At 33.4% G+C, this 12,652-nt stretch overlaps 1 protein-coding gene across 1 annotated transcript; it reads right to left on the bottom strand.

Annotated features, from left to right (window-relative positions):
* Nucleotides 1–421: 421 nt before the first annotated feature.
* LOC8286345 (AMP deaminase) lies at nucleotides 422–10,682 on the bottom strand. The gene is made up of 18 exons (XM_048380178.1): nucleotides 10,088–10,682; nucleotides 9,070–9,242; nucleotides 8,664–8,862; nucleotides 8,166–8,344; nucleotides 7,894–8,073; nucleotides 7,608–7,787; nucleotides 7,358–7,425; nucleotides 6,475–6,617; nucleotides 5,908–5,969; nucleotides 4,824–4,937; nucleotides 4,169–4,309; nucleotides 3,364–3,516; nucleotides 3,034–3,087; nucleotides 2,848–2,958; nucleotides 2,518–2,691; nucleotides 2,358–2,438; nucleotides 1,535–1,633; nucleotides 422–1,000 (listed from the first exon to the last, which is right to left on the bottom strand). The coding sequence occupies exons 1-18, from the start codon at nucleotides 10,452–10,454 to the stop codon at nucleotides 932–934; spliced, it is 2,547 nt and encodes an 848-aa protein (XP_048236135.1). The 5' UTR covers nucleotides 10,455–10,682; the 3' UTR covers nucleotides 422–931.
* Between the last annotated feature and the right edge of the window lie 1,970 nt (nucleotides 10,683–12,652).

The raw sequence follows: 12,652 nt of genomic DNA on the forward strand, positions 1-12,652 counted from the left end.
AAAAGCGTTTCATGAAGTTAGAAGGAGCAAAAGGAGAAAGAAAAAACTTAAGATAAGTCCCTAAAGTTTGTGTATCAAAAGAAATATTAGTGAAAAAAACAAGTGATTCTTGGAAAAAATAGTTGCCCTATACCATACTCATCCTTGAATACAGCATCTACATCATCTTCCCCCCTTGTTTCTTTCCAAAATAAACGAAGCACGTGGGATTATATCCTCGACCGAACACCGACACACCTGAGAGATTCACCTTTAGTTCTAGGACTCGGACAATTGCACACAAGGCCAGGACTGTCGGAATAACATGTGCTTGGATAGCATTGTTTTTTGTTTCATATAAAATAACAAAATTCTTCAATTATGCAGAGCAGTGAGACAAATTGCAATTTATAAAAAAAAAAAGTAAAAGAAGAGTAAAAAATAAAAGAAACAGAGGTAGGCAGATACACTAAGAAATAATATAAACTTCCAACAAAATTTTGATGAAGCACTACTGGTGAAAAAAGACAAGCCAGAGTGCATCCTTTCTCTTCTTCTCTTGGAATACATCGTCTTTATTATATTCTAAAAACACCACAAAATTCATCCTTTGATGTATGACATGATTTTACTAAGCTACATGTAATAATATAGATTACACAGTTATTTCAGCTGCCACAAGATCGCCCCTTGTTGCGGTCCTACAGATTTCAGCTCTCAAACTCAAAGTCTTAACAATTTCATTTTGTCATCATAATTGGTCTTGGTTCTCCAATCTCGATCAACCCCTCTTGGCATGTTTGATCCAAGATTTGCTACTTCTCACTTTGCATGATTAGGGGGCCATATTGCCCTCCTTTAAAAATTTATCATGCCAGCAGGAAATGATGATTTCCTAGAGAACCTTTACAATCACACGTTAAGGATGGGGCTGCAGGTGATTCCCCGCTATTTACTTGTCCACCTCGACAGGAATAACAGGCTTGCCAAGATAAACCTGCCGCATCTCTTCTCTCCATATCTGCAAGAGGCATGTGTTACGTTGGTCAATCCTGACTTGAGGCTCAACATGTTTCAACACAAAAGAAAACTAGGCAACAAACTTTTCTCAGCGCTAAAAATCTTTGTTCAACAAAGTATTTGCACATCATCAGTATGAAAAAAAAAAGGTTTCAAGAGGGGAGAGAGATTATGCAAGTGTTGAGGTAACACTTCCCATGGAACAGAATTAAGACTGATGTATCTCACATCTTACTGCTATTAAACAGCATGGTACAGATGATAGAGAAGCATTTACAAGAGATAAGGAAGCTTCAAACAATCCAATGATAATAAAGGGCTCACATGGTGCACAAAATGCTCCTTAGAAAGTGCAGGGGTAGGGAACGGGTGGGCAAACATGTATGTAGCCTTCCCCTGCTTTTTTGCAGAGGCTTGAACCCATATGACCGACAGGTCACCAAAGGAGCAACTTACCAGTTGTGCTTAGGCTCACCCTTAAGCAAGCTATTGGTGATAAGACTTTTTTAAATAATTCAAAGAAAAAGGTCAGTACCGTATCACGGAATTCCAACCGGATATGAGGCACGTTTGTCCTGTGAATGTCATTTCCATCAGGTCCTCTCTTGTAGTACTCTTTCCCAATCCAGTGCGACTGATGCACAAATCAAAGGCTTAGTTTCAAACTACGTTAAAAGCATCAATTATCCAAACTGCTCCAATAAAAAAGGAATACAATTGATGTCAGTAAAGTAGATATGTACTAAGTTTGAGCTAAGAATATGGCACTTAGTTTAAGAAAAGCAGACAATTAAAAGCTGCTTACTGAATCAATAAAATCCTAACAGATGCTAAAGGCAACTCTTTATAATCACATTATTATAGCTAAGAAGCACTTTTTTAAATAATGAAAACAATAAAACATGGCATCCAAAATTGGTTGAACTGCAACTGGAATTACGATTCATTAATTTGGGTAAATGCCACCTATTACACCAGTCAGTAACTACAAGATGCCTGTTGCAGTCCAAGTAATGTCAGTAAGAATTGTCAGATAGATACTATTCAATAGTACCACAGCCATAACGTCAATAGACAATTCACTATATTCTGAAGATAAACCTCCGTATTAAATTTTTCCTACTCAGAAATCCATCCATGAATTTTTAAGTTCCAAAGTACAATTTGTTTTCTCATATATTTCCATTACATTCACAGGGATGAGCACAAAATGCTATTTGGGTTAGCACTACTAGCCCAAGAGGAATAATCAAATCATTGCCAGTTTTAATGCCCCCACTCTATCTTCATTATTGCCACACATGTGGATAATCCCCCATATTTCAGCATCTTCTGTCAAGCTAGGATAAATTACATACCTTCAAAGCATGTGAGAAACCTGATTGGTAGACTGAATTACGGGCAATCTCACACAGATCACATGAACTTAACTTCCATACCTGTTAAGAAAAGATTTAACATCTTTTGACCTTTATAACTACAAATCTCAAGTTTAGACAGAGTGAAAAGAGTTCTCACAGAAGCAGCTATGCTATATTCTTCAACCAAAGGCTCTTTAGTCAGGTGGATTTGGAGTGGATCATCTGTTGACAGGGAGACATTGAGACCGCGCAGGAAAAACATAGGAAAAGGGTTCCGATGGTAGTCTAAAAATAATGAATTATTGCTCAGAGGAGACATTGCCAGACCAATCTGATAAAGACATGCCATGATTTGTCAATTAAATATCACAAAATTGAAGTGAAAAACCTCACTTTTCCTTCCTTCCATCGCCACCCCTCAAACCCAAAAAAAGACCTCTCAAACCCAAAAAGAAAAAGAGTATAACACTTAAAAGAAAAAAATTACCTGTGCTAGATAGTATAAATATTGAAGCACAGGAGATTTCCTCAAATTGATCCCATGCGCAATGTTATGAGACGTAAGAAATGTTGCCGCAAGGTGGTCAATGTCACCAGCCTGACAATAACAGCCATATGAGAAAATCCAACATTTACACATTTACATCAAGTAGGTTAAAGCTTCCATTAATACCTCTCCAGAATGTGGGCGGAATTTGATGGTGGTCATACCCTTAGATTCACGAAGCTGGAAAATGAAATAAAGCATTAGATTGTTTAAAAAGATTGCACTACTTAAATCATAGCATTTCCCAAACTCAGCTGTCGAGAACTGAAAATAGATAAATTTTCAGACTAATGACCTCATGAGAAACAAAAAGAGAACAAAAAGGAAAAAGGGATAAACTTTGCAACAACTTCTAGAGAAAATTATCAACAAAGAAGACAGGCGAATAGAGACTGACAAAGCATCCACAAGTAAAACCTCAATACTTGTGATATTTTCTTATGATACATTACACACCTTGTTTAACGTGTACAGGTTGGCATAACAATAATACACATAATATGAAAATGCAGGATTGAACACATTCGTCCATTGAGCCGGTGTAGGCATGTGCTTTGTGGGGCGTCTTTCAGGCTTACTTTCATCATCAACCAAATCCAATCCAACAACCTGACCATTAAAGAAAAGCAAAGTCAGACATCATTGATCAGAGAAGAGACTTATGCCGTTGAAGTCTCCTAACTATTTCTCCACACAAATAGGAATGGAAGGTGAGGTTACCAGATCAAGGAAAAAATAAGTGACAGAAATTTAAGTACTTCTAGTACCCAAATCATTTTATGCTTCAGTCCTAACTCATATACTTGATCCACTGAAACTCCTAGTTGACCTTTTTCTCTTCCTTGACAACCCAACCAGATGTTGTCATTTGAACTCATTAAATAGTATTGTATGACGGAGTTCACATTAAAATCCTAATCTCCAACAACAATGCTTCTTCTAGAGTAGGATTTTTTTTATTGATCTACCAGTTTGTTCAATAATGATTTAAATTTTATTTTTCATACATGCATAACATAGCAAATAATGTACATAGAATGTAGGCAGATAAAATTGGAAACTAGCACCCATGAAAGGCAAAAAGAAGAATCTAGAGAAATGAAGCAAGCAAACTAATCAAGTTTATCAAAATCAGTTCGCTAACTCCATGACTGTAATTATCTTCATATACAGATCAATAATCAAATATATAATCCAAACACCATGCCTTGCACCCTTTGGCATGTGAACTAACAGATCCTACAAACAGAAAATGACAAACCTGTTTCAAGAAAACATGCAACTGAGGATGTGAATCTGGATCCACAGTAACCTCAAAGAGTGGAATGAATATATTGTCAAGAATGTTCTGAAATGATGTCACGATCCCCATCTCTTTGTAGATATTGTACAGTCTTGGAAGCTGAAAAGAGTACAAGAAATTAAACAATAGAAACTCAATGAGACTCAAAAAGTTTTTCTTCTGCAGAAGTTGAAAAATAACATAATAGTTTAAACAGCCAAATAATATCCAGAATCATGTCAGGTATCATATCATATTAACTAGTAGGTTCCGTGACAGTTAAGTATCATCATCATCATCATCAATAAAACCAATGAAACTGGCAAAAGCTCTGATCCAAGAAACTCTTTTTCAATGCCACTGTCCTAAGCTTACAATAAACTAAGGCGCGTTCCAAGACCACACATTATAGTCATGCCAACAAGGAATTAGATATTTACTTCACAACTTAAAAAGAAAAAGAATGTCCAGAACTTCCTATTATCATCATATAAGCATGTATACAAGCACATGACGTTTTAATGTATCACAAGCACAGACAATATTTTGTTGTTGGGCAGTGATTTTCTTTTGATGAATATATGAAAAACAATCAACTTCCATAAGAGGAGTTTAGATATTTTGTTGCCAATACCTGAATTAACCAAACAACATTCTCACTGTATAATTCATTATTCACTATCCAGCTTGCCAATTGATCCCATTCACTCTGCTTCCGACCATATATTGATATTCGATATTCAGCCATCTGCAGCCACAAAATTGTGTATCAGGCATATATAATTTCTCTCAAAAATTTCCATAGATGAAAGTCATACATCAGAAGCAAAATCTAGAAGAAAAAGATTTCACCATTATATATAGAATATCAAATATTAGAAGAAGTTAGAACTTATACACGTTGGAAAGAAGAAGAAAAAAAAAAAAAAAACCTCCCTCCCATTTTTCAAGATACTATTCAATTTCTTTTTAATACCAGAAAAGCTTCTAAAAGTCCTCTGCACTTGTGCAATGCAGTTACAATTTGACAATGTTCATAAACATGCTTGCAGTTACAAGCAAATGCAAGTATGTCAACAAGTTGAACAACATATCAGCAAACATATTTCATCTGTCCTTGATTCTCAGCATGATGTCTGGAAGCTTGTGAAGAAAAATAGGAATGATCAACAACTCATATCCCGAGCAACATAGCAGAGGCACTTGAGATATGAACATTTCAGAAGTTCACATCACTATGGTAATATGCCATTTTCCCTTCACTTGATCACCAGATCAGGAAAGAGAGTGAGACATAAATAACAAAAGCAAGCTCTTAAATTTACAGCGAATATATGCCAGTTTGTTTGTTCAAAACAAAAAGAACTTCCGATCCATTTTAGCACCCCAAAACAGAAGTCTTTTTCCTTTAGTTCATTGTGGTTCTAATATGAATACAAGGTTTCAATCGATTTATAATACAAAATATGAAAATATAAATTGAATACAACTATATAGAAACAAATTATTCATTTATATAATAAATAATTAGTAACAATGCCAAGAAAGAATTTAAGAATGACTCAAAGCATGCATTTACTTCTGGCCATCCTTGGTCATCAAAAGACCACGGATCTCAAGATTCTATGATTTCATTTCTCGTGAGCATTGACTAGCAAATCCAAGAAGACAAGTGAAATAAAACATATGCATAAAAATTTATCCATGTAAGGAATCACCTGATATTTACTTGCACCAAGATCAGAAAATACTTGTTTTGTCAGCTCAGCGAGGAAACGACCTGCCCATGCACAGACAAGATAAGATCATACTAAGCCTGGTCAAAAGCTCAGATAGGTGAGACTACCTCCAACTACCTACCCTTTACCATGCTCAGCCTGGCTCTAATTAATATATAAAAATACATATAAGATATATAAAAAATATTGATCTGGGCAGGTGAGGCTTGGGCTTGCCTAATCCCAATAGATTTGAGGTTGGGCCGGTTGAATACTGAGGTCCATGAACAGGTCTAAATCATAGTGGAAAGTAGGATTGTAAATTAAAGACAAACCTTACATAGTGGCTGAAATAGAGGCTGGATAAATTTACAATACTACTGAATTCTACTACTGTGAATTTAACAATGCAAGCACTCCCGAAGTCACCACCCCCACCCCCGCGCCCAAAAAAAAAAAAAAGAAAACAAAAAAGGAACACACTATACGAACTCGGCATAAATAGTAGTTTTTTATCTTGAGTTCAACATCGCAAGGGCCATCCCTTAATCAAGAAACAAGACATACCTTGGATGAGATTATCCTGCTTCAGAAAAATCTCCCTGAGTCTACTCTGACCACATGGATTGTACTTGAGGTTGAACTTATCAAAGCGATGAAATGTGCTCTTGTCAGCATGAACATCCAAAAGGTCAACATTTAGGTCATACCTATTTGTGAAAATATGTGTGTAGTTAAGCTTCTAACCGAAGTGTGTATTTGTATGACCGTGTATATATATACATGGTCATACATACATATATATGTATCTGTACACAGTTACATATGCATAACCATGCAGAATCGTATACACTGTTACTTTTAATATATAAGAAATGAATAATTACATCAATTAATATATTTTTGAGGAACCGACTCAAATCCACATTGGGCAATTAATAATTCCATCATTTAATAATTAATAAATCTTAATTAAAATCCTTCATAAATAATTATTATTAGAGATGATTTTAGATAACAGTTAAGGGTTTGTTAGTGACAACGCCAACTTTAAGGTATGAGTTGGCAAATGACGTCACATTAAATTATTACTTATTCATTGAGAAAATTGAAAAAAAAATTAGGATACAAGCACATAAAACAATCTCATCATTGCTATAAAAGACATTAAAAATTTTTTCTAGCGCATGATATTTTTAAGTAATCGCTTATTAAAGTGGAGTCTAAGTATTTATTTGAGAATATAATCTTTTTAGTTCAATAATTTGTTCACTTTAAACCTATATACATGAGTTGTTTTGAATAAATATGATGTTATAACTATATTATAGTTTTCGATCTTTATAAATTTGATAAATTAAAACTTCTAAAATTTAATATTTTTTCTATCCACCCAATATTAGAGGGTCAACTGTATAAACCAATGAACTACAGGCCACAAAAACTTTACCCAGTCAAATCCAAGCTCTCAAAAACTTCTTTTAAAGTCAAGTATGTCCCATCCCGAAATATGACGACCTGAAAGTCACATAAAGTTCAAGATATCAAATATGTTATACATTTCAGTAACCAATAGATAAATTATAATGTTGCTTTGCAAGTCTTTAATCTTAGAATACTGGTCAAATGACTCAAATCAGCAAAACTTTTTGGCTATGTTAACAGGTCCCAACACATAAGCAGGGAATACGAAGTTTCACCTCATCAGGCTCTTTCCTCAATTTTGACTTTATAAATCTTAAAAGATGTTTCTGGTTCATGCACGCCGAATGATGAACATGTGTATCAACTTTCCTGACATTATAAAAGTCACGATGAGGGGCACTTTTTTGAGCAAGAAACTCCCTATCCGCATTAAGCATCAAATGAAGGTTGAATTTCTGAACAGCATAGAAACAAGCAAAATGTCAAAGGTCAGTCATTTTTCCGTCATGTAACAAGCTTGCATTTCCGTGATTTGCTTCCATCAAACAAAAGGATATGTACTTGCTCAAGAAGATTTAGTCGATGATGGCACAAAGTTCTGATATTCCCAGCTGCAATAACTCTAAGTATGTGATGCAAATCAGTGAAGAAAGTTGTTGCATCAGCAACTGGAAAGAGCTCTTCCTTACAATCTTTATTTGGATAGACATGAATGACCCCATCTTGCATCTCAAAATAATGCTGCAAAGTTGAACATGTGTGTGAATAAAGAATAAAATAGGTGAAAACCTGCATAATAGTTTGCAAATACAAGAACCGCATATTAGACTCACATCAGATTTTCCCTCTGGGGCATAGAAGAATGGATCAGGATTAGGCTTCGGTGTGCCAGGGTCAGAAATAATTTCTTTCTCCCACGGAGCAATTGCTTCCTTGAATATATACCTCTTTCGCATTTCAAGACATTCTTGAAGAACTATATAGGACTCCACTTCATCAGGAGATGGCACCTCTGTTTAAATTATAAATTACAAAGAAAGGCGAACAAGAAGAAAATAAATCAAATCCCACTGTTAAACATCAAAGAAATTATCATGTACAAAATAACAAGGGACAAAGAAGTTGATCTCAAAATGAGAATTCAAGTCATAATAGAAACTTAATAAACTAACAGATGAAAAGATAATTTATAAAGATAGGACAGACTAAACATAATTTAAAGCACATAATTTAAAGTGATAACATCCCCCTTGACTTTATAAAACACATACAAACAATGGCAGTATCACAATTAAAATCAAGTGGAGATGGAGACAAAAGGCAGCAAGTACCAGTGGGCGTAACTTTAAGCCGTGCAAAAGTTTCTTGTTCTGGCTCTTTCCTTAGAATATCAGCTGCAATAGGATCAGGCTGAACACCATGCAGGTCACCAGATACACTATGCGATCGAATCAAAGTTGAAGCAGGTATAGGGATTTGCTCCCCATTGGCATTAATGTGTTCAGCTAACAGGCTTTTACACTCAGGACCCTGAAATTGGTAAGTACCTATAGATCTTAAAAATGCGGAACATATAACCAAAAAGTAACCTCAAGCTCTTTGGCAAGATTGGAAGTACTTTGTTGACATGTCTGTGTGTGGAAGTTGGAGGCAATGAGAGAGATTGCCCATTAAGAGGAAGCGGGAGAATTACCCCATTGCACAGAATAAGGAATAAGCACATAACAATAAACTTACAGCATTTCCATTGGTATGCAGATATGCCGTATCCAGCTTGGAATTGTCAGTGAGGTTATCTTCTTCATCTGATCCTTCCATACTTTCAAAGGCACTGGCACTAGCAACAGGAGATTTTGGAGAAGTTGGTCTAATAAGATTTCCAGATCTCTTTGGATGACTAGCAGCTTTTCCTGAAATAGTGTTATTACCTTTAATCAGGATCCCAAATTCCCATTTTACAATAAGAAGAAGAAAGAAGGAAAGAATGATCAGAGTAATTAAACTAGAGTTTATAGGAGGTAGCAAGAATTTATTGACAAAGGCGAAATATTTCAGCTGCAACCAAGTTCATCTCTTGATGTAACACAGTATAATTGGACGCGCAGAAAAGCAACAAAAAAGAAAAAGGCCAAAATGAGCTGGAGCGTCCACAATTTATTAATTGTGATGAATTGCATTCTCAACATCTATAAGTCCCTGGCCTTGGTTTCCTATATCCTCTCTGCTGGATGACCATCTTCGCAACCAAATACGCCTAACCCTAACCTGACAAGTTAACAATATAGGATTCACAACATTAAGTCGCTAAGATTTATAAATCCTCTGCTTGTAGTTGGCTGAAAACTGTTATTTTTGTTTTCCCATCATTTTGATATCATCTTTTTCTCACAACAAAAAGGGAAAATAAATGATAAGTGCAAAAGCTTTTGAACTATACCAAAATGAATCAAATTCTCCATAATATGATCAAGTGTGGTTCCAATATCATTTTATCTAAACAATTAGCAAAAGTAAACTGGAAAGCCCCAATCACTTGCAAATTGGTATATCACACTGCAAAAACTAAATCCAGGCTTAATCAGATTTATATATATATATATTTTAACAATTAACTACATAATTATTTGAAAAAAGAAAGGCCTAATTAAAACATTCCTAAAAGCATCTCTCTCTAAATTCAACAACATTTAAAGTTATATAAATATCATGCAAGCCGAGTTAAATTACTCCGGCAAGAACTCCGACAAGCCCGTACCTTCCGGCAGCGTGTGAAGTCTAGGTAATCCCGGCGGAATACCGTCGACATGAATAGGACCATTCCGTTTCTCCTCTCCATCGCCAGCAGAAATGACAGTTACATCCGGCAGAGAAGCAGAGCCCCGACGGTAATAACCGTTCCCCTTTCTCCGACCACCACCACCGTGATGGCTACGGCGCTTCTGCTTTAAATGCAGAGGCGAGTCTAAATCCGAGTTATTATCATCTCTATCTCTCTCAACAGTCTTTGCAAATTCTAACAACTGAGTTAGGGTTTTACGATGCATATAATATGCCGATACTGCCACTAGTGAAGCTCCTACTAGCGCCGCCATCGCTAGATGCACTGTATAATTTGTATCCATCACTTTCTCTCTCTAGAACAATCTCTCTCTCTCTCTCTCTCTCTCTCTCTCTCTGTGTTTATGTATAGACACTTTTACAGTAGAGTACTGGAAAACAGTAGAGGTCGAAATGAGAAGCCAAATTAGAAAGCTCCTGAATAACAGTAGAGAGAGCTATAGAGGGAAGAGGAAAGAGTTCTCTCTCTCTCTCTTTTTTTTTCCTGTGTGTTTTTATTCGAGACAAGTGCGGCTTCTTGTGATATTTATAGGCTTGAAGAAAAAAAAGAAAAAAGAAAAGGACATATTTATTAATACTTTCTGTGCCTACTTTTTAAATGTGCACTACTCAACTGGCAGTGCTCTGCTGCTTTTTACTCGTTTTAATCATTTTTTTATCTTCTCATTTTATTAAATTGGAAATTTAACTGCATTTATGATTCCTCAATTACAGAGCTTGCTTATAATAATTAATATTTTCAATATTCATAACTATAGACATTTAAGTGTATACTATAATTTTAAGAGATTAAAAAATAAGCTAAAATAATTTATGAGCATATAAATTTAACTCAGTAAGATATTTAATATTAATTATATTGAACTTGAGCTATTTGATTTAAAAAATTATTGAATTTAATTAATTTTATTTTAACTCAATAGATATTTTATTTAGTTTCTGTTACATTATTAAAGATATTTATTAAAAATTGAGTTAAATTTAATTTTCGTGAACTGATTTCGTATTTTTGAAATAAAATATGATCAAATAATTTTAAATTTTATAATTTAAATATCTTCTATTTAGAGTGAATTTCACTTTTTTATACACTCAATTTAGAGCATTACAATGCATAATTATAATTTATTAAATTTAAAATAATTAATATAAAGCGATTAATGTAATTGTATAAATTGGTAGATACATAATTAAAATATCAAGATATTTTAATTTTTATAAAATAATTATTTTGCTGTGCTGTTTTGAGTTTTTAGAAAATTTATGTAATAATGATTTAATGTAATGAGTACATTTTAGTATAGAAACAGATCAAGTTTGACGTTTGATGGTTTAAACCTTTGGTATAACGAAAACGAGATTTCAATTTGAGATTTGGGATTTGGGATTTTTCTGTGATATAGAAAGAAAAAAGAAAAGTATTTTGGATTGAAATAAAGGAGAGAGAGTGGGGCATGGATTCGGTGGGGAATGGGAGAAGAATGCGTGGAAAGAGAAGAGTGGACGGTCAGTCCTTTTCGTTATCCATTACTAATGTGGTATCTATGCAGATGCAACACACATGTTAAAGGAGCTCTTTTTCTTTCTTTTTTTTATGTTGCTGTTACTCTTTATTTCAGATGTTTCACATTAAAGCAAAAAGAATTAGAATATTATTTTCAAGGATTTTCGAATATTATTATTATATTAACTATATTTTTTAATTTATAAGGAGAAATTGAATTCCTTTGTATACATAAAATCTGCTTAATTATTAAATTGAATAAGTAAAAATATACCTTCCTTATCTATTTAAGGAAACAATCAGACTAGTGAATAAATAGGGTAACTCATTTTTATGCTTATAAGTTCAAGTCTCTTTGATTATAGTTCATCAATGCTGATGGAGTTTGTATTAATTAAATAATCAGAAATCTATATATATATATATATATATATATGAAAGTAATATTTTAACATTATTTTCTCTCTCCTACATAATATATTATATGAAACTTAAATTATTTTTTAAAATTTTTAGAAAGATAATTTTATATATTTTTAATATGTTATATAAAATATTATATTACACCTTAATTATGATATATAATTATTTCATTTTCCTCCACCTTTTAAATTCTTTTCAATACTTTCACTTTAGATAATTCTTTTACATATTGCAACATAAAACAACTTAATTATAAATTTTAATTATTTTATAATTTTTTTTTATAATTTCAAATTTTGGTTTATTTTTTTAGAATTTTTATTTTTATAATGTAATAATTATTTTATTAATTAAAAAATATTTTTCTTTCTACTTGTCACATTTGTACTCATTTATTCTCTTATTCTATCTTTTCATTCTATCTTACATATACTTCATTGAAATTATTTTGGCAGAATTTAGTTTCAAGTAAAAGGACTTCGTTAATGAAATTAATTTTTATATTAATAAATAAAGTATTGTTAATGTATTTATTATCTATTTATATATGAGAGT

The sequence above is a fragment of the Ricinus communis genome, chromosome 10 (genome assembly GCF_019578655.1).
Source record: "Ricinus communis isolate WT05 ecotype wild-type chromosome 10, ASM1957865v1, whole genome shotgun sequence".
Lineage (NCBI taxonomy): Eukaryota > Viridiplantae > Streptophyta > Magnoliopsida > Malpighiales > Euphorbiaceae > Ricinus > Ricinus communis.